This window comes from Anomaloglossus baeobatrachus, unplaced genomic scaffold, assembly GCF_048569485.1.
Source record: "Anomaloglossus baeobatrachus isolate aAnoBae1 unplaced genomic scaffold, aAnoBae1.hap1 Scaffold_148, whole genome shotgun sequence".
Lineage (NCBI taxonomy): Eukaryota > Metazoa > Chordata > Amphibia > Anura > Aromobatidae > Anomaloglossus > Anomaloglossus baeobatrachus.
In genome coordinates this window covers 364535-387661 of record NW_027441918.1, presented here as the reverse complement: position 1 = coordinate 387661, position 23127 = coordinate 364535, and the positions used below count along the sequence as shown (strand labels likewise).

Genomic DNA, 23127 nt, shown 5'->3' with positions numbered 1-23127 from the left:
ACACGTGTGTTTTCTCTGGTGCGTGTCAGATGGATCACATCCGCGCGGTCCGTGTGACACCCATGATGCCGGAGAAAAACTGACATGTCTACGTGTGGAGCACACGGGCACATGTATGCTCCACACGGTCCATGGCAAAACACTCACATGAGTGCAGACCCATTGATTTTAAAGGGTCTACGTGTGTCCGTGTCTCCAGCACGTGAGGAAACGGATCAAACTCGTACCGGAGACACGGACGTGTGAAGGAGGCCTAAGATAAATGAAGGTGCTGGTCCAAACTTCATTTTTCTCTTCTGGAACTCTATGATGTTGGCCTCCTTTTAGGTTGATCAGTGGCGCACACGTAGAGCTGAATTTCTCCAAGATTTGTAGGTTGTCTTGGAGGCCTTTCACAGTTGGTGTCAGCAGCAGGAGGTCATCTGCATAGAGCAAGAATTTCACCTGGGCATCATGGAGGGTAAGACCTGAAGCTGTGGAACATTCCAGAGCAGTGGCCGCTCATTGCTGGAGATATTAAAGAGAGTTATGCGGGCGTCACACGGGACGATCTATCATGCGATCTATCGTCTGGGTCACTGTTTTCTTGACGCACATCCGGCATCGTTTGCAACGTCGTCCCGTGTGACACCTATGAGCGTCTGTAAACAAGTCGCTCATTTTTAAAAAATCGTTTATTCTACTTAGCGCCGGATGTTCATCCTCCCCTGGGTAGCACACATCGCTCCGTGTGACACCCCGGGAACGATGAACACAGCTTACCTACGTCCCGCGGCTCCCGCCGGCAATGAGGAAGGAATAAGGTGGGCGGGATGTTTACGTCCCGCTTATCTCCACCCCTCTGCTTCTATCGGCCGGGCGCTGTGTGACGTCACTGTGACGCCGGACGTCCCTCCCTCTTCAGGAAGTGGATGTTCGCCGCCCAAAGCGAGGTCACTCAGCAGGTAAGTACGTGTGGCGGCGGTTTAACGACTTTGTGCGCCACGGGCAACTAATTGCCCGTGACGCAAAAACGACGGGGGCGGATACAATTGCTCGTGCAATCGCACGATATATCGTACCGTGTGAAGCCCACATTAGACTTAAGGCCGCTCTACACGCTGTGATATCGTGACCGATATCGCTAGCGTGCGCACCCGCGCCCATCGTTTCTGCATCACGGGCAAACCGCTGCCCGTGGTGCACAAAATCGCGCGGACCCGTCACACTACTTACCTGCCTAGCGACGTCGCTGTGACCGGCGAACCTCCTCCTTTCTAAGGGGCCGGTTCATTCGGCGTCACAGCGACGTCACTAAGCGGCCGCCCAATAGAAGTGGAGGGGCGGAGATGAGCGGGACATAACATCCCGCCCACCTCCTTCCTTCCTCATTGCGGCCGGGACGCAGGTAAGGTGAGGTTCCTCGTTCCTGCGGTGTCACATATAGCGTCAGGAATGACGAACTATATCGTAGTGGCAGCAGCAACGATAATCGAGATTAGTGATTTTGAACGTTTTTGCGACGATTCAAAATCACTAATAAGTGTCACACGCAACAACATCGCTAATGCGGCCGGATGTGCGTCACAAAGTCCGTGACCCCAACGACATTGCTTTAGCGATGTCGTAGCGTGTAAAGTGGCCTTTAGGCTGTAGCCCTGTCTGACTCCTCGGCTCTGCTGGAAATAAGCCATTCTTGTATCGTTCACATTCACACTGCAGAGGTTCTCGGTTTAGGAGCTTTTGATGACATCGTAGGACTTTCCTACTATTCCGCTCTCCAGAAATTTCAAGAGCAAGCCCGGGTGCCACACAGAGTCAAAAGCCTTTTTAAAGTCCACAAAACATGCGTATATCTTCACGTACTTTGTTTTGTGGATGTGGTTCTGAATGAGAATGTGCAGGGTGTAGATGTGGTCCGTGGTGCGGTGGTTTGGCAGGAACCCTGGTTGGCTCTTGCTGAGGATATTGTGCTCAGTGAAGAAACTGAGGATCCTCTTGTTCAGGAGGCTGGTGAACAGTTTTCCCAGGTTCCTGCTGACACGTCTTCCTCTGTAGTTGGCAGGGTCATACCTGTCCCTGCTCTTGTGGATGGGTGTGATGGGCCCTTGCTTCCAGGTACGAGGGAAGAAGCCGGCACTCAGCACAATATTAAACAGTTTAACCATTCCAGCTTGTATTTCCGGTGGGCTTTATTTTAGCATCTCTGGGGGGATCCATCCGGACCCCTGGCTTTTTTATACTTTATGGAAGAGATTCTCTGCAACTTTCTCTAATGTAATTGGTGTATCCAGAGGGTTTTAGGAATTTTTTTTACTTTCTCCTCCATCGCCTTTAGTTTTGATGTTCTGTTTTCCTGTTCTTGGCTTAGTCCTTCTTTTGGGATGTCTTTGTAGAGGTCTCTGAAGCACTGGAGCGAGATGTTGCCATTTTGGATATGGATGTTGTTATTCTTGCTCTTTGTGTCCATGTGACTCCATAGTTCGCAGAAGGAGTTGTCTTGGAGGGCGTCTTGGAGTTCGCTAGGTTTGGTAGAGATGTAGCTCTGCTTCTTCCTCCTGAGGATGGGTTTGTGCTGCCTTTGTATGGTGTAAGGCTATGTGCCCACGCTGCGGATTTACCGCGGATTTTGCCGCGGATTTGCCGCGGATTTGCCGCGGATTTCCCGAAAATCTGCAGCAGCAGCACTTCCAAGCCATTTCAATGGCATTTTGGAAATGCTGTGTCCATGCTGCGGATTTTTCCGCTGCGGATTTGCCGCGGATTTTGATCCGGAAAAATCTGCAGCATGTCAATTGTTTGGTGCAGATTTGGTGCGGATTTTTAGTTTTGAATGGGGAAAAAAAAAAGAAAAAAATCCGCATCAAAATCCGCGGTAAATCCGCGGCAAATCCGCAGGTGCGGATTTGCCGCGAAAGTCGCGGATTTTCAGGCAGAAAAATCCGCAGGTACATTCTACCGTGGACACATAGCCTCATAGGCTTCCCTCAGGCCCGGGTGTTTGGGGTCTCTGTGTTTATTGTTTGAGGCTGTTCTCAGGGTCTTTCGTATGGCTTTACATTCTCTGTCAAACCAACCATTGATCTGCTCTTCTTTTGGTCTCTTGTAGTTGACTTGTGTAAGGTTGGACAATTTGGCCATGGTGTAGAATATTTTGATGAGGTCTTTTGCAGCTTAACTCGCTCCTTCTGGGTTAGACTTGTAGCTGTAGAAGTTATGGAGCATGTCTTGGATTTCGGGCCTGTTCGGAGCCTCTTTATATTTTATTGCTGACTGTGGTTTTCTGCCAGGTCACTCGGGTCAATGAGGTTACCTGCAATCACCGGTGGAGGATTGTGGGAGCTGTAACCTGAGTGATGTCATCACAGCTCAGTCATTCTCTGCCTGAGGCTGGAGTCACACTTGCGTATGATTGCGTCCAATTCTCATGCCTTAGATTAGGACGATTGTTTGTCACTTGTCATCCTTGTGCTGTCCGTGTACAATCTGTTTTTTTTTTTCTCAGCAGCTTTTAGTCATTTACAGGACCTTTTACAGGAGCATTAAGGCCTTGTGCACACGCTGCGGTTTTTGCTGCGGTTTTTGCTGCGGTTTTTGCTGCATGAATTGCTGCAGAAAATGTTCATAACCTTTCTGCAGTCATTTCCCAGTAAAACCTATGGTAAAAAAGATGTGCGCACACTGCGGTTTTTTCCCCTTCAGGTTCTTCTGCAGAATTTCTGCAGCAAAAAGAATGTGCATGTCACTCCTTTTCCGCAGGTACCTGCAGTTTTTGCCATAGATAATGGTTAAAAACCGCAGGGAACAACCTGCAGAAAATTCACGGCAATGCCGCAATTAAACCGTGGTAAAACCGCATGCGGTTTTCAAGTGCGGTTTGCTGCGTTTTTTTCCCGCAGGTGCGGTAATCTTTCAGAAGTTGCGGAATTTGATTAAGAATATTCCATTTTCTAGTGCGCACAGGGCAGTGTTTTAAAACGGATGTCACTAGGATGGTCCGTGTGACATTGTTTTTTTTCTTGCACCCACAGATTTGCATTGGCGAGTCTGGCGCGAGATATCTGTGCAATCGCAGCATTCTGTGATTTATTTATTTTTTTTCCTCAGTCCGATTGGAGCTGCCTCATTGATTAACTTTGTTTTGAGGCCAATGCGAGATTTTCTCATATTGCACTCGTGCGAGTCATACGCAAGTGTGACTCCAGCCTGAAGCCATGTTCTATGGCCACACGTTGTGATTTCAGATGTAGCAGAGCTGCAATCGTCGTGGGACCTTGTGTGGATTACGTTGGTCCTGGGTGTTTTGGGGGTTAATAAAGGGGTGATTTTTTTGTATTTTATTTCAGATAAAGGATTTTTTTGGTGTTTGTTTATTTTTTTTCACCTACATATTACTAATGAGGGGTCTCAAAAACACCTCCCCATTACTAATCCAGGCCTTAGTGGCAGCTCTGGGCTGCCATTAACCCCTGATTACCTTGATTGTCACCACACCAGGGCAATCGGGATGACCTGGGTAAAGTGGCAGGACTGGCGCATCTAATGGATCCAGCAATTCCAGGCGGCTACAGGCTATATTTAGGCCGAAGGGCCCCAATAACCATGAGTCTCCCCAGCCTGAAAACACCAGCTTCCAGCTGCGAGCTTTATCATGGCCGGGTATCAAAATGGGGGGGGTGCAAGCATATTTTTTTTAAATGATATAATTTTAAAAAAGCTGCATGCGGTTCTTCTTTTTTTTTTTTTTTTTTTTTATTCACAGTCAATGTAGGGGTACGGCTGGGGGCTGCAGCCTGTAGCTGTATACTTTATCTGTACTGGGTTTCATAATATGGGTTGATGCTACACTAATTTTTTTTTATTTATTTTTATATATTGCAGTCAGACACACTGTTACACAGGCTGGGGGCGCGTCTGACTGCAACCAATCAGAGACGTGGGGACTGGCAGTGGGCGGAGAAACAGTGAATGTGTATGACGTTAATGAGGTTATTGCCGCGCGGAAACACAGTATAATGTGTCTGCTCCAATCCCACTATCCCTTCTACCACCATTTTATAGCACAGGACTCTGGTCCCCATAGACTTATATGGGGACCGCCATCCGGCCAGATATCCAGGATCAATTACGGACCTGAATCAGGTCAACAACAAACTTAGTCAGAGTATCGTACTGCAAGGATAGCTGTTGTGGAAAGTACAACCCTAATCTGGGTGCGCTACCAAACAAGATCTCATAGGGGCTCAACTTGTGGGCTCCGGTTGGGGTGTGTCTGATGCTGAACAATGCAAAGGGAAGACTCTCATGCCATGGCTTCCCTGTCTCCTGCGCTGCCTTAAGCATTTTTGCTTTCAGTGTCCCATTTAACCTCTCAACTTTCCCACTACTCTGAGGGTGATACGGGGTGTGTAGAGCCAATTCAGTACCCAAGGCCTGCCATATCTCTTTGGTCAAGTTAGCAGTAAAAGCAGGCCCCTAGTCACTTTCTATGGTCTCCGGGAGTCCATATCTGCACACTATCTCCGTGAGAAGTTTCTTCATCGTTGTTTTCGCGGATTGGTTCTTGACAGGAAACGCTTCTAGCCATCCGGAAAAGATATCTATCACCACCAAGACTTATTCAAATCCTCCTGAGTGAGGCATCTGGATGTGATCTATCTGTATGCGCTGGAAGGGGTACAAAGGCTTGGGTGTACACTTCTGAGGCGTCTTCTCCGTTTTCCCAGGGTTGCATCGGGTGCAGACCAGACATCCTTTCGTGTAGTTTGCTGCTGCAGTGGAAAATCCAGGTGCATGATAGTATTCTCTCACAAGATTGTGCATCTTCATCTTTGACTGATGTGTAATCCCATGGGCCCATCTGGGCACCATCGGGTAGAGAGCACGCGGAAGGCATGGTTTCCCTTTTTCCAGTATCAGATGTTTCTCATTCTGTACTGCTCCATCTAGGATCCATTTTTCTTTCTCTTCTTTCGAGGCCTGCCTCTGAAGAATACGGACCATGTCTTCCCAAGACTTTCCATCTTTCCCCTCTTCTTGTTCTTCAGGATTGGTTAGGGAGCACAACTTGGTCACTTCAGTGACGAGTGCTTGCAGTGCTGCTTCTTTGGCTGTTCTGTCAGCGAGGGCATTTCCCAGTGCTTCCTTTGAAGTTCCCCCAGTGTGGGCCTTGACCTTGATCACTGCGACTGTATCTGGCAATAGCAAAGACTCCATCAGTTCTTTAACGGCCTTGTGGTGGCGTACAGGTGTTCCATTTGTGGTGATGAAGTCTCTCGCCTTCCATATTGGTCCATAATCGTGAGCGATTCCCCATGCATAGCGGGATTCAGAGTAAATGTTCACCTTTTTTCCCGCCGCCATCTTGCAGACTTCAGTGAGAGCGCGTATCTCAGCTTCTTGAGCAGACAAGGATGCGGGTAGCGCCTGTGTCATCATCACAGCATCTTCTGTTACCACCGCTATACCCGTGCGAAACTGCCCCTCTTTATCTGCATATCTCGATCCATTCACAAAGAGGGTTAAGTCAGGGTCTTCTAAGGGTGTATCTTTCACGGTATCGAATCCAGAGATTTCCTGCCTCATGAGAGCAAGGCAATCACGCTGTGCTATGCCTGAGTCGACTACCTCTTCCACCAAGGTGTCAGAGGTGGGACACTCCCCCCCCCCCCCCCCCCCCCCAATGGGAGAGGGAGGAGAGTAGTAGGGTTAAGGACCGCACACCGGGAGATGGTGACGTTGTCAGGAAGCAGTAGGGAGCACTGTAGCCGCAAGTGACGAGCGGAAGAGAGATGTTTCGGCTGAGTCTGTGCCGGGATGGCAGTAATGTCATGCAGAGTCTTGATGTTCAACTGGTGACCTAAAACGATGTCAGAGGTCTTGTCCAACAGTAGGTGGGTTGCAAACACAGCTCTCATGCAGGATGGTGCTCCTCGGGCGACAGGATCCAGTCTGGCTGAGTAGTATCCAATGGGCCGCTGTCTTCCTCCATGGGAATGGGTCAAAACCCCCGTTGCATGTCCTGCTTTCTCCATGACGAACAGGCAGAATGGTTTTTGATAGTCCGGCAAACCCAGGGCTGGAGAGGAAGATATGATATTTTTCACCTTGTAGAATGCATCTATAGCCTCCTTTGTTAAACTGAATGGCTGATTCTTCAAGCATTCATATAAAGGCTCCATCATCAGAGAGGCATCCATTATCCACGGTCGACAATATGACGTCATCCCTAGGTAGGATTGCAGTTGAGTGTGATTTTGGGGAAGTGGTATTTGCTCAACAGCTGACTTCCTGTCTGCCGTTAGATGCTTAGCTTGATGCGAGATGCAGTGTCCCAAGAACACGACTTTTTCCTGGCAGATCTGGAGTTTGTTTTTGGAAGCTTTACATCCATTCAGTGCAAGGAATTGTAGTAGTGAGATTGAGTTTTCTTGGGCTTCCTCCAGGGAATCACAGCAGAGGAGAAGATCATCGACATATTGAAGCAGGACTACATTGGGGTGAGTGATCCTCCATGGTTCTAATACATCAGTCATTGCTTGGCTGAACATGGATGGGCTGTTCTGGGCCCCTTGGGGCATCACTGTCCATGTATACTGCTGGCCCTCATGGGTAAAAGCAAAAAGATGTTGACAATCTGCACTTAATGGGACACTGAAGAAAGCATTAGCTAGATCCACTACGGTGAAAGAGGAGGCAGTAGATGGGATGCATGCCAGCAGAGTATGTGGGTTAGGCACTCTTGGCGTGTCCAGTACTGTGGCTTCATTAACTGCTCGCAAGTCTTGGACCATTCTGTAGGTGGCTGGTTCTCCCTTTCTTGTTTTCTTTTTTACTGGAAACAACAGTGTGTTGCAGGGAGATTTGTTGGTATGATTGTTCCATTCTTGAGATAGCATTCTAACTGATGAGAGATAGCAGCAGACTGTTGAATTGAGACTGGGTATTGTGACTTGCGGGGGAGTAAGGCTCCTGGTTTAAGCTTCACCTCCACTGGCTGGACTGGCAGTCTTCCAACATCTTCTGGACCTTGTGACCAGAGTATATCAGGGACCTGTGATAGCCAGGTGTCAGAGGTAGGCTTCACATCTTCAGATACACAGAAAAGACCGAACACTTGCGACACTTCATCCTGATCCAGGGGGGTAGTTAAAGGGAAGGTATCGCGTTTTTTTATTTTTGTATTAAAAATAGTGATTATGAAATCAAGTATTTCTAATACAAAATGAAAATCGCAGCTTATTTAGTTTTTATGTACCGTATTTTTCGCTTTATAAGACGCACTTTTGTTCCTCCAAATTTTGGGGGAAAGTAGGGGGTGCGTCTTATAATCCGAATATACGGGGGGGGGGGGGGGGTGTATATATATATATATATATATATACACACACTACAGAGTCCAGGGGAGGTGCGGGCAGCTCTGGAGCTCTGCTGGGGGACTTATGAAAGCTGGGAGCAGAGGCCTTTGATCTCCTGCACCCGCTCATATAATATGCACAGCTGCTGTCCACCACCATGGTGCTGAAAGTGCACCGCGGCGATAGGCTGGGGCAGCAGTGTATAATATATCTGCCTGCCCCTTCTTTGATTGCACATGCCCCCTCCCCCGTGTTAGCTATGTCCCCTATGCTGCTGCAAACAGTAAAATAATAAACTTTTTACTCACCTCCTCCAGCATGTCTGCCCGGCCTCCCTCCTGCTGCTGTGATAAGGCACAAGAGATTTCACTCTGCCGTGCCGATCACATGACCGGCCGAGAACCAGGAAATGCAGGAGGCCGGAGTTCAACCCCGAGGAGGGGACACAGACAGGACAATGCTGTAGAAGGTAAGGAAAGTTTATTTTCCTAAAAGCAGCAGCATGGGGCGATATATAACACAGGGAGCTGTGTGCCAGCAATAGTGGGCCATGTGCCGCTACATGGGGCCGTGTGCCGCCACATGGGGCCATGTGCCAGCAATAGTGGGCCGTGTGCCGCCACATGGGGCCATGTGCCAGCAATAGTGGGCCGTGTGCAGCCACATGGGGCCGTGTGCCGCCACATGGGGCCGTGTGCCGCCACATGGGGCAGTGTGCCGCCACATGGGGCCGGGTGCCGCCACATGGGGCCATGTGCCAGCAATAGTGGGCTGTGTGCAGCCACATGGGGCCATGTGCCGCCACATGGGGCCATGTGCCAGCAATAGTGGGCTGTGTGCAGCCACATGGGGCCATGTGCCGCCACATGGGGCCATGTGCCAGCAATAGTGGGCCGTGTGCAGCCACATGGAGCCGTGTGCAGCCACATGGAGCCGTGTGCCGCCACATGGGGCCGTGTGCCGCCACATGGGGCAGTGTGCCGCCACATGGGGCCGGGTGCCGCCACATGGGGCCATGTGCCGCCACATGGGGCCATGTGCCAGCAATAGTGGGCTGTGTGCAGCCACATGGGGCCGTGTGCCACCACATGGGGCCATGTGCCGCCACATGGGGCCATGTGCCAGCAATAGTGGGCTGTGTGCAGCCACATGGGGCCGTGTGCAGCCACATGGGGCCGTGTGCCGCCACATGGGGCCGTGTGCCGCCACATGGGGCCGGGTGCCGCCACATGGGGCCATGTGCCAGCAATAGTGGGCTGTGTGCAGCCACATGGGGCCGTGTGCCGCCACATGGGGCCATGTGCCAGCAATAGTGGGCTGTGTGCAGCCACATGGGGCCGTGTGCAGCCACATGGGGCCATGTGCCAGCAATAGTGGGCCGTGTGCAGCCACATGAGGCCATGTGCCAGCAATAGTGGGCTGTGTGCAGCCACATGGGGCCGTGTGCAGCCACATGGGGCCATGTGCCAGCAATAGTGGGCCGTGTGCAGCCACATGAGGCCATGTGCCAGCAATAGTGGGCCATGTGCCGCCACATGGGGCCATGTGCCAGCAATAGTGGGCCGTGTGCAGCCACATGGGGCCGTGTGCAGCCACATGGGGCCATGTGCCAGCAATAGTGGGCCGTGTGCAGCCACATGAGGCCATGTGCCAGCAATAGTGGGCTGTGTGCAGCCACATGGGGCCGTGTGCAGCCACATGGGGCCATGTGCCAGCAATAGTGGGCCGTGTGCAGCCACATGAGGCCATGTGCCAGCAATAGTGGGCCATGTGCCGCCACATGGGGCCATGTGCCAGCAATAGTGGGCCGTGTGCAGCCACATGGGGCCGTGTGCAGCCACAGTGGGCCGTGTGCCGCCACAGTGGGCCGTGTGCCGCCACAGTGGGCCGTGTGCCGCCACAGTGGGCCGTGTGCCGCCACAGTGGGCCGTGTGCCGCCACAGTGGGCCGTGTGCCAGCCACAGTGGGCCGTGTGCCAGCCACAGTGGGCTGTGTGCCAGCCATAGAGGATGTGTGCCAGGCATAGGGGACATGTGGCATCACTGGGCCATATCCAGATTCAGAGGGCTAATTTTAGGATGGGGGGGGCTATGAGGGACATATACCCTATATGATTTGTCAGACGGACACTGGCATTATAAGACGGACCCCATTTATTAAAAAATTCTCTATTCCTTCACCAAATTTGGGGGTGCGTCTTATAATCAGGTGCGTCTTATAAAGCGAAAAATACGGTAATTCTTATTTTACTGGAGGCACTGGGGGCTACCATGCTGGATTTGCCTTGTGTGTAACGACAGTAACTCCTTCCTTTTATGGCAGCCCCTGTGCATAGACTCTGATAGTCGGGCTCCGACCCCATGCCATACGTTACAGTGGGTGTCTGCTGTGACGTGGACGCGCCCCCTGGGCTGTCCAGAACAGAATAGAGGGAGGAGACCAGCGCCATCATTGTGGAGCTCACAGCGTGTGCTGTTTGCTCCACTTTACCCCTGTCACCCGCCGAAATGTGTGAGTACGGGCCGCCTTCCTCCCCTCGTTACCGTCTCCAATGACACCCCCCTCCCTCCGTTCTCCCAAGTCCCCGCTCTGCCCGCTGCCGCAGCTCACCCGGCTCTGCCCGCCGCTGGTGTGTGTGTGTCACAAGGTCCCCATCAGGGGTGATTGTGAGTGTGTGTTGGCGCTTGCGATGCTGTGCCGTGAGCTTCCAGGACCTGCGAGAGGATCACATGGGAGGCATGTGATATCTCCGGATGTTGTGAGTGTGTGCGTGCGATTGTACAGGTATGTGCGATATCGTGAGTATGTGTGAGTGTATGCGATCGGATATGTGAAATGTCGGCCGGACGCAGGGGAGGATGGCATGCAGCACAGCTGCCTGGAGCGCCCACCGGAGGTCACAGGGAGGAATGATGTGAAAGGTGTGTGTGTGTGTGTGTGGCACAAGGTCCCCATCAGGGGTGATTGGTATGTGTGTGTGCACGTGCGTGCCACTGCATGTGAGTACCTGTGTGTGTACCGGTGAAAATGTCTGCAGGGTTGTGTATCTAATCCTATCCTGTGTGATACTATCTGCAGGGCTGTGTATCTAATCCTCTCCTGTGTGATACTGTCTGCTGAGCTGTGTATCTAATCCTCTCCTGTGTGATACTGTCTGCTGAGCTGTGTATCTAATCCTATCCTGTGTCATACTGTCTGCTGAGCTGTGTATCTAATCCTATCCTCTGTGATACTTTCTGCTGAGCCGTGTATCTAATCCTGTCCTGGGTGATGCTGTCTGCTGAGCTGTGTATCTAATCCTCTCCTGTGTGATACTGTCTGCTGAGCTGTGTATCTAATCCTCTCCTGTGTGATACTGTCTGCTGAGCCATGTATCTAATCCTCTCCTGTGTGATACTGTCTGCTGAGCTGTGTATCTAATCCTATCCTGTGTGATACTGTCTGCTGAGCTGTGTATCTAATCCTATCCTCTGTGATACTGTTTGCAGAGCCGTGTATCTAATCCTGTCCTGGGTGATGCTGTCTGCTGAGCCGTGTATCTAATCCTCTCCTGTGTGATACTGTCTGCTGAGCTGTGTATCTAATCCTATCCTGTGTGATACTGTCTGCTGAGCTGTGTATCTAATCCTATCCTCTGTGATACTGTCTGCTGAGCCGTGTATCTAATCCTCTCCTGTGTGATACTGTCTGCTGAGCTGTGTATCTAATCCTTTCCTGTGTGATACTGTCTGCTGAGCCGTGTATCTAATCCTCTCCTGTGTGATACTCCTGCTGTCCTTGGTGACACTTTAGGCATTTCTGGTCACCATGAAAATAGCTGTGCACTGTGTCCTTACATGTCATTCTCTGTTATCTGTTGTAAACACTCAGATTAGGAGGGGGGAGGCGCCATCCCACACAGGAGAGCAGACTCCGCCCACTTTACGGCAGGCTGTAATCTGAGCTTTTTATACAGTGGAAATTCAGTAGGATTTCAGAAGCTGCTCCCCCTAGTGTTTTTATCAAGTGAAAATATCAAACTTTTTAATTTTTTTTTTATATTTTGCACAATTAAAAAAAAAAAATAATATTTAAACAAAACATTTAAACATTATTACTTTACATTTTTTTCAGTTTATTATTATTTTTTTTTTTTTTTGACGATACCTTCCCTTTAACCCCTTCAGCCCCCGGGCACTTTCCGTTTTTGCGTTTTTGTTTTTTGCTCCCCTTCTTCTGAGAGGCGTAACATTTTTATTTTTCCATCAATCTTGCCATATGAGGGCTTGTTTTTTGCGGGACGAGTTGTACTTTTAAATGAAACCATAAGTTTTACCATATAGTGTACTGGAAAACGGCAAAAAAATTCCAAGTGCGGAAAAATTGCAAAAAAAGTGTGATCATACAATAGTTTTTGGGATATTTTATTCACTGTGTTCACTATATGGTAAAACTGAGGTATCTATGTGATGCCTCAGGTCGGTGTGAGTTTGTAGACACCAAACATGTATAGGTTTACTTGTATCTAAGGGGTTAAAAAAAATTCACAAGTTTGTCCAATAAAAGTGGCGCACGTTTTGCGCCATTTTCCAAAACACGTAGCGTTCTTATTTTTAAGGATCTATGGCTCAGTGATGGCTTATTTTTTGCGTCTCGAGCTGACGTTTATAATGGTACCATTTTTGCGCAGATGCTACGTTTTGATCGCCTGTTATTGCATTTTGCGTAAAACTTGCGGCGACCAAAAAACGTAATTTTGGCGTTTGGAATTTTTTTGCGACTACGCCGTTTACCAATCAGATTAATTGATTTTATATTTTGATAGATCGGGCATTTCTGAACGCGGCGATACCAAATATGTGTATATTTATTTATTTTTTAACCCTTTAATTTTCAATGGGGGGAAAGGGGGGTGATTTGAACTTTTAGGTTTTTTGTTTTTTTTTTTTATTTTTTAAAACTTTTTTTTTTACTTTTTTTTTTTATTTTACTAGTCCCCCTAGGGGGCTATAGCGATCAGCAATCCGATTGCTGATCGCTATCTGCTGATCACAGCTATACCGCTGTAATCAGCAGATTCAGTCACTTTGGTTTTCCCTCTGCTCTCGGCCGAGGGAAAATGAAAGTGAAACATCGTAGCAGCAGGCGTCATCACATGACCCTGTGCTACGATGGCAACCACCGATAGTCACGTGAGAACACACGTGACTTCCGGTGGGGGCGGCGGTGAGTAACAAACATGGCCGCGCGCATTTAAATCTTGCTGCCAGACTTTGGCAGCAAGATTTAAGGGGTTAATGGCCGTGGGTGGAAGCGATTCCACCCGCGGCTAGTAGGCACACATGTCAGCTGTTGAAAACAGCTGATATGTGTGCCGATCCACGCCGCCTGCCCGCGGCAGGGGGCGGGGCTTAACGGGACACGATCCTGGACGGATAGATCCGTCCAAGGTCGTGAAGGGGTTAAAGAGAGAAGGCCCATACACAGACATGGGTACAATCCTTTGTCTCTGGTCTCCGAGAGCCCATACGCAAACAACTGCAGCTAGTAACCCCTGATTACAGAGTAAAAGACCAAGACACCCTCTTTCAGGTAGCAAGAGTGTTGAGATGAATCTAGCAGTTTCAAAGTCCACACCACGTACAAATGTGTTACTCGCACAGTCACCTGGAGAGGATCAGGGACGTAAGAAGTCTGACATCATCTGCTATAGATGTAAAAAACCTGGGCATATCAAAAGACATTGTAGGAAATTCTCTCAGCACAAGGACCTACAGCAGCAATCACCAACTGATGTGCCTCCTCCACCTCCCCCTCCTCTCCAATAGGAGATTGGCAAGCTGGGTCCACCACCATCTTTTAACCTACTCTACAATCATACCCCCAAGCAAGCTAGCGGTCCTCCTCCTACCATACAGGTGGAAGTAGAAGGGAAATCTATTCCCTTTTTGGTGGATACCGGTGCAGCCAGAAGCGTCATTAGGTTTGCAGATTTACCTGACCCAGATTGTCTCACAGATGAAGTTGTCCCATGTGTGGGTATTGATGGAACCACCCGAAGTACTCCCATGACACGTCCTTTGAATCTCAGCCTGCAACCTACACACAGTATGCTTTCACAGCTCGTGGTATCCAATACATGTCTGGTGAATCTTTTAGGCACAGACCCAACAATGATGGTACCCGTCTCCCATAACACTGAGCCCGATGTTGTGTGTGTGTGGGGTGCTGAGCCCGATGTGTGTGTGTGTGTGGGGTGCTGAGCCCGATGTGTGTGTGTGTGTGTGGGGTGCTGAGACCGATGTGAGTGTGTGGGGTGCTGAGCCCGATGTGTGTGTGTGTGGGGTGCTGAGCCCGATGTGTGTGTGTGTGTGGGGTGCTGAGCCCGATGTGTGTGTGTGGGGGTGCTGAGCTCGATGTGTGTGTGTGGGGTGCTGAGTCCGATGTGTGTGTGTGTGGGGTGCTGAGCCCGATGTGTGTGTGTGTGGGGTGCTGAGCCCGATGTGTGTGTGTGTGGGGTGCTGAGCCCGATGTGTGTGTGTGTGGGGTGCTGAGCCCGATGTGTGTGTGTGTGGGGTGCTGAGCCCGATGTGTGTGTGTGTGGGGTGCTGAGCCCGATGTGTGTGTGTGTGGGGTGCTGAGCCCGATGTGTGTGTGGGGGGTGCTGAGCCCGATGTGTGTGTGGGGGGTGCTGAGCCCGATGTGTGTGTGGGGGGTGCTGAGCCCGATGTGTGTGTGGGGGGTGCTGAGCCCGATGTGTGTGTGGGGGGTGCTGAGCCCGATGTGTGTGTGGGGGGTGCTGAGCCCGATGTGTGTGTGGGGGGGTGCTGAGCCCGATGTGTGTGTGGGGGGTGCTGAGCCCGATGTGTGTGTGGGGGGGTGCTGAGCCCGATGTGTGTGTGTGTGGGGGGGGTGCTGAGCCCGATGTGTGTGTGTGTGTGTGTGTGGGGGGGGGGGGGGGTTGCAGAGCCCGATGTGTGTGGGGGTGTGCAGAGTCCGATGCTTGTGTGTGGGGGGGGGGTGCAGAGTACGGTGTGTGTGTGTGTGTGTGTGTGGGATCCCGATGTGTGTGTGTGTGTGTGTGGGGGGTGCAGAAGCCCGATGTGTGTGTGTGTGTGGGGGGGCGTGCAGAGCCCGATGTGTGTGTGTGGGGGCGTGCAGAGCCCGATGTGTGTGTGTGGGGGGGGGGTGCAGAGCCCAATGTGTGTGTGTGTGGGGGGGTGCAGAGCCCGATGTGTGTGTGTGGAGGGGTGCAGAGCCCGATGTGTGTGTGTGTGTGGGGGGGGTGCAGAGCCTGATGTGTGTGTGTGTGTGTGTGTGGGGGGGGGGTGCAGAGCCCGATGTGTGTGTGGGGGGGCGGTGTGTCGCCCTGGACAAGCCAGGGGCCACAGGTAACAACACACCCCCAGCAGTTCACACAGACATCCCCAGTGAGACCTGGTTTCTTCCCCGGGCTCAGACGGACACACCAGGTGGGCGGAGTCAGGAGATGGAGACGCCCACCGAGGAGTTTAGCTGGCCTGAGGCAGGAAGCAGGCCCAGTCTAGTCCAGGCAGAGAACGAGAGAAGGTCTGCAGGGAGACAGAAGCAGACAGGGGCCTAGGTTGGAGCCTAAGGCCCCCGTGCAGAGAGTGAGGCAGACGGTAGTGGCCGTCTGCAGGGAGCCGACCAGACAGTTGGTGGAACCGCAGGTAGCCGGGGCTGGGCGTTGGCCCACCGGTACTGAAGCGGGGAGCCAGCTGGAAACCGGAGCACAGGAGGAGCGTGCACGGAGGTGAAAGGAAGGACTTACACTAACAACCTGGGGTCAGGGGGAAAAACACCGCAGCCGTCTGGGGGACCCGTCCATCCAGCCGTGTGTTTTACCGAGAACTGTGTCATCGTCTCAGGCTGAGTGAGTACCCCCGTGCCGTACGGCACAGCGCTGCCCCCGCGACCCTGCACCTCGCCAGGCCCCATAGCCCGCCTGCATCATCCATCCCTACCCTCATCACCGGGCCCCGGGACAACCAACCCCCCTACCCACGGAGGGGAGACATAACAACCAAGCTGCTCCCTGTCACCGCTCCCGGGATCCCCATCTAGAGCAGCGGTGGTGTCACCATTATCACCACAACCGTGGGTGGCGTCACGGACAATAAATCCCCAATATCAATCCCCTTTTCACTCACGGGCGAGGAGCGCCGCTCGAGTCCCCGGGATCCGGCAAACCGGTCGAGCCACCACCGAGCAGCAGCTGCAACAGCAAGCCAGACCCGAGCAGTGGGAGAGTGCAGCGTCCCCTCCTCCGCCCGCAACAGGTGCAGAGCCCGATGTGCGTGGGGGGGTGTGCAGAGCCCTGTGTGTGTGGGCATGCAGAGCCCTGTGTGTGTGGGCGTGCAGAGCCCGATATGGGGCTGTTATTTCCAATGCTAGAGTGATAACAGGTCAGTGCTGGCCTGAATACTGACAGCTAAGGCTATCTTCACACTTCCATTGTTTTGCATCCGTCACAATCAGTTGTGTGACTGATGCAATGGATGCGTTGCAGGTAGTGGCACAACTGATGTGACTGATTCTGCAAAACAACGATCCCTTTTTTTTTTTTTTTTACTGTTTAACCAGCGGCCGGCAATTATGAATGATCAGCTGATCGCTCACAGAAGGCGGCTGCCGGGTGATCAGCTGATCGCTCACAGAAGGCGGCTGCCGGGTGATCAGCTGATCGCTCACAGAAGGCGGCTGCCAGGTGATCAGCTGATCGCTCACAGAAGGCGGCTGCCGGGTGATCAGCTGATCGCTCACAGTAGCCGCCCGCCGGGCGATCAGCTGATCGCTCACAGTAGCCGCCCGCCGGGCGATCAGCTGATCGCTCACAGTAGCCACCCGCCGGGCGATCAGCTGATCGCTCACAGTAGCCGCCCGCCGGGCGATCAGCTGATCGCTCACAGTAGCCGCCCGCCGGGCGATCAGCTGATCGCTCACAGTAGCCGCCCGCCGGGCGATCAGCTGATCGCTCACAGTAGCCGCCCGCCGGGCGATCAGCTGATCGCTCACAGTAGCCGCCCGCCGGGCGATCAGCTGATCGCTCACAGTAGCCGCCCACCGGGCGATCAGCTGATCGCTCACAGTAGCCGCCCACCGGGCGATCAGCTGATCGCTCACAGTAGTCGGCTCATGATTTCTTTGTACGCCTCTGTCCACCCTCTTAAAGGGGTTATCCGGCTTATTTTGCCTTTTTTTGTAATTACACTATTGGGCTACATTAGGGCAGGTAAGTAGACAGTAACTCCCTACCTGCCCTGCTGACAGCCCCTCTCCCCCGGCTCAGAGCGGTCATGTGACCACTGCTGCTGTGATTTTACTGCTTCCTGTGGATGTCAGGACAACAAGTGCAGGAGCTTATGTTCTGCCTTGTCGACGGGCATCACAGTCGACGTCATGTAGCCTCCTTGCTGGGCAGGTACAGTGCGTGGAGTCCCCGCCCCCTTTCCTCCGCATCCTCCCACACATTCCCCCGCACCCTCCCCACACTCCGTCCTCTCCCCTTCCACTGCGGTGGGGCCCGTGAGCTGGGGGGAAGGCACCTGGTGGTGGCTACCGTGCGGTCACCTCCAGCACCGGGCCCCCTGCTCAGGTTTGCACGTTCAAATGTATCGGCATCACAGATGTTAATACATTTGAAAGCACAGATGACAGGCAGCACCTCGCTGCTTCTCATCACTGTCCCGCTGTCTGCTCTGACAGTTCAGGACAGCGGTGACGTCACTACTGTGCTGATATGTCCCGAGCACAGACAGTGGACGAACGAGGAGCAGCGGTAGGGACCGAGGAGAGGTAAGTGTGTGTTCCCTACACGGTGGGTGTGGGTATGCAGAGCACCATGTGGGGGGTGTGTGCAGAGCCAGATGTGTGGGGAGGTGTGCAGAGCCAGATGTGTGGGGAGGGGTGCAGAGCCAGATGTGTAGGGGGGTGCAGAACCCTATGTCTTTGGGGGGTTGCAGAGCCCTATGTGTGTGGGGGGTTGCAGAGCCCTATGTGTGTGGGGGGTTGCAGAGCCCTATGTGTGTGGGGGGTTGCAGAGCCCTATGTGTGTGGGGGGTTGCAGAGCCCCGTGTGTGTGTGTATGTGTGGGGGGGGAGCCCGATATGTGTGGGGGGGGAGCCCGATATGTGTGGGGGGGTGTAGAGCCCGGTGTGTGGGGGTGTGTAGAGCCCGATATGTGTGGGGGGGTGTAGAGCCCGGTGTGTGGGGGGGGTGCAGAGCCCTGTGTGTGTGTGTGTGTGTGTGTGGGGGGGGTTGCAGAGCCCGATGTGAGTGTGGGGGGGTGCAGAGCCCGATGTGAGTGGGGGGGGTGCAGAGCCCGATGTGAGTGTGGGGGGGTGCAGAGCCCGATGTGTGTGTGTGTGGGGTGCAGAGCCCGATGTGTGTGTGTGTGGGGGGGGGTGAGGTGGTGCAGAGCCCGATGTGAGTGTGGGGGGGTGCAGAGCCCGATGTGAGTGTGGGGGGGTGCAGAGCCCGATGTGAGTGTGGGGGGGGTGCAGAGCCCGATGTGAGTGTGGGGGGGGTGCAGAGCCCGATGTGAGTGTGGGGGGGGGTGCAGAGCCCGATGTGTGTGGTGGGGGGGTGCAGAGCCCGATGTGTGTGGTGGGGGGGTGCAGAGCCCGATGTGTGTGGTGGGGGGGGTGCAGAGCCCGATGTGTGTGGTGGGGGGGTGCAGAGCCCGATATGGGGCTGTTATTTCCAATGCTAGAGTGATAACAGGTCAGTGCTGGCCTGATTACTGACAGCTAAGGCTATGTTCACACTTCCGTTGTTTTGCATCCGTCACAATCAGTTGTGTGACTGATGCAATGGATGCGTTGCAGATAGTGGCACAACTGATGTGACTGATTCTGCAAAACAACGATCCATTTGTTTTTTTTTTAGTTGTTTTTTTTTTGCTGTTTAACCAGCGGCCGGCTATTATGAATGATCAGCTGATCGCTCACAGAAGGCGGGTGATCAGCTGATCGCTCACAGTAGCCGGCAGCCGGGTGATCAGCTGATCGTTCGGCCGCCGAGAGAGACGTTGGTTTGAATAATTAAAGACAAAATTTGACCATGCGCAGTGAAATCAAAAGGATTCTGCTGCTCAAAAAAAACGTTAAATGCTGCGTTCTTGCTGCCCGACGTTCCACGACTGATCAGTCGCACGGCAGATGCAACGCAATGGCATCAGTCACAATCCGCCGCTTATACAAGTCTATGGGAAACAACGGAATCCGCCAAACGGATTGCGTTGTTTATCAGCGGCAGAATGTGACGTATACTAAATAGCGGAAATGTGAACATAGCCTAATAAGTGTGCAGAGGGAGGGAAGAGGGCGGGGCTGGACAGTGAGGCCGGGCGGGGCCAGCTCTGACTGTGAGGTTCGGCATAGGAAGTTTTCATGTTTGGTTGAGCTGAAGGTAAATAACCTGTCTGCAGAGAATGAAGGGATAATTCAAGAGGAAAAAAAGATAGAAAAGAAAAAAAATGTAGAGGTGATTTAGGCTACATGCGCACGCTGCGTTTTTGTAGTGTTTTTGACGCGTTTTTTGGTGCAGTTTTGTTGGCAGAACTTTCGGACCTCTGACTTCCCAGCAAAGTCTATGAGAAGTCAGATTTGTAATGTGCACCTTGCAAGAAAGAATGAATATGCTGCATCTTTTTTTCACAAACTTTTGACAAAAAAAAAACGCTGACAAATAAACTGCGTTTGTTTTTGTCAACATTTGTCACCCATTAAAATCAATGAGGGCATCAAAAAGGCAAGGAAAATGCATGCTATCAAATTGGTGCATTTTGCATGAGTTTTACGTGCGGTTTTGTCAACAGAAACGCAGCTCACCAATTTAGTTCCAGAATGACAAAATCAATGCTGGAGTGAATTTGACATGTCGGTGCCTGTGTTGGTTTCTCTGTCTCTCTTGCGCTCTCTCTCTTTCTCCCCAAGCAGTACATACTCACCGATCACGGCTGTCACACTGCTCCCCCGCCTCTCATCTTCTTCCGGACCCGCTCATTAGCCTCATACATTTTGACTCCTCCCCCTGTCTGTGATTGATTGGTTGCAGTCAGACGAGCCCCCATGCTGAGGGACAGCTGTCTGACTGCAACCAATCACAGCCGCGGTGGGCGTGTCTACATGGAGCGACTCTCTTCAGTGCTGTACTATCAGCGGAGGAGGACTCAAACTGTGACAGCAAACACCTGAGTGATGGCACCGCTGACACTCGGGTGGTTTTCTGTGACAGCTGGAGGACATCAGGCTTGAACCGCAGTGAACCTGTGATGTCATTGCTGCGACACCCGCCGTACTGCTGGAGCTGTAGCTGTGACGTCAGGAATTCACCCTAGTTCATTCTGATCGCTGCGGCTCTGTCCACACTCACAGCTGGCAGCCATGCTGTATGACTGCTATCTGTGACAGGACAGGGATGTAGCAGAGCTGGAAGCCTCGTGGGACATCGTGTGGATTACTTTGGACCTCGAGGAGTGTTTTGGGGGTTAATAAAGTGGTGAAAGAAGGTGGCTTTTTTTATGTGATGTGGTGTGTCTCATAGACGCATAACATCACTAACCTAGGGCTTAGTGGCAGCTATGGTCTGACATTAACCCCTTATTAAATAAGAAATAACGTTTGGAACTCCATTCTATGTCTGAACTGGGTGCAAAAACCTAAAAAACATCACTATGGGGAAATAAGGTATGCACACCAGTGACTATGTAAGGGGAATACATGGAATAGCAGAAACTGCTGTGTGAATACTGACATGAAAAATTCAATAGCTATATGTAAGCATGAAATGTGAAAAATGGAACCTGCATTACTGCCATGAATATATGAATAAAGAGAAATTTAGCTACTGAATTGATCAATGCAATAGAGCCCCAACACTACGCCAAAGTATTTCTCTACGTTGGGGTCCCTAGCTTGTGTGTGTCCTCTCATGCAGTTAAAAAACTTACCGTGTATGGGAAGCTGAGACCCAGGCTATATATACAATGTGGATTGGCAATAGGTGTGTGTGGGGAGGGTTCCCAAACGAAAAACAACTAACAAATAAGAAATAACGTTTGGAACTCCATTCTATGTCTGAACTGGGTGCAAAAACCTAAAAAACATCACTATGGGGAAATAAGGTATGCACCCCAACGTAGAGAAATACTTTGGCGTAGTGTTGGGGCCCAATCCATTGATCAATTCAGTAGCTAAATTTCTCTTTATTCATATATTCATGGCAGTAATGCAGGTTCCATTTTTCACACTTCATGCTTACATATAGCTATTGAATTTTTCATGTCAGTATTCACACAGCAGTTTCTGCTATTCCATGTATTCCCCTTACATAGTCACTGGTGTGCATACCTTATTTCCCCATATTAACCCCTTATTATCCCGATAGCTACCGCACCAGGGCAACGGGAAGAGCCGGGTCCAGCACCAGAATTTGCGCATCTTATGGATATGCCACTTCTAGGGCGGCTGTGGGCTGCTATTGTTAGGCTGGAAAGGGCCAAATAACGATGGCCCTTTCCACCCTAATATTATCAGCCTCCAGTTGTCTGCTGTACCTGGGCTGGTATTAGAAAAATGAGGAGATCTCACGTCATTTTTTTTTTAATCAAATAATAAAAAAACGTGTGGGATCCCCTCTATTTTTCATAACTAGCCAAGGTACAGCAGAGAGCTGAGGGTTGCAGCTGCTGCGGTTCCTGTACTGTATCTGAAAATTGGGGGGATCCCATGTTTGTTTGTTTTTTACCCCCCCCCCAAAACAAAACAAAACAAACAAACAGCTAACCAAGCTGGCTATCCCTCTATCAAGCTATTCTATTATTTCTTTCTATGTATTCTTTCTGTTCTTTCTTATCTAATCTATATGTTCTTATTATCTATCCATCTAGCTATTCTTTCTATTTTTTACTATTTATCATGTATTCTAGCTATCTATCTATTATCCTTTCCTATCATATTTCGTTTCTCCTTCAAAAAAAACGCAATGACTAAAAACGCACTAAAAACGCACCTATATTACAAGCGTTTTTGGGACATTTCCAGGCTCACTCTGACAAGGTGCAGTTTTGGTTGCAGTTTGTGTGCAGAAAAAAACTGCAGCGTGCGCATGTAGCCTTATATTACAATACAGCACAGAATAGCTTACAAAAAATGTTTGCACTTATGTCGGACAACTTTAAAGAAAAAAAAATTGAATAAAACTAATGTACCTCAAAAAGAAAGCTTTCAAAAATACAACATTGTTGACTAAAACAATTATAAAATGACAGAAAAATAAGCATTAGGGCGTCCAAATTGTGAAGACAATGAAGGAAATCCCAATGTCATAATGTACCACACTAAGTGGATCCTGCCACGTCTGCTTCTATCCCTGCTGAACTGACTCTGGGGCAGCACGGGGGATATAGGAGGCGTAGAGGCCATGCATGGATTGGTCTCAGGGGCCACACTGCTCTGGTAGCAGAAGCCTCCATCTAGAACCTTCCACATGACTTTTCCTTCTGTCCGTGACTTTTACATTATTTATTTTACAGCTTTGAAATTCAGGGAAAAGATATGCAGAACGCTGCAGACACAATCGAAAAAGGATAAATGGATGTGCGGTTTGATGAACAGAGCAGAGACCTTTCCACAGGTAACCCTCCTCAGTGAAGAGTCACCATTAAATAACAAAGAGAACAGTCACATTCCCAGCTGCAAGAAGAAAATAAAGTTACATTTTCCCTGCTGCTGCTCGTATACAGTCACCGATGCACTGCGGGAAACAGTAACAGTTACCGCTCACAGGC

General features: G+C 51.0%; 1 protein-coding gene across 1 annotated transcript in view; it reads left to right on the top strand.

The window, feature by feature from the left end:
* LOC142260636 (uncharacterized) overlaps positions 1-23127 on the top strand; it is a 155108-nt gene that overhangs the window by 2155 nt on the left and 129826 nt on the right. The window contains exon 2 of the mRNA XM_075332028.1: positions 22873-22973. Coding sequence (XP_075188143.1) covers positions 22931-22973 — 43 coding nt within the window. The 5' untranslated portion in view covers positions 22873-22930. The remainder of the gene's footprint in view (positions 1-22872; positions 22974-23127) is intronic.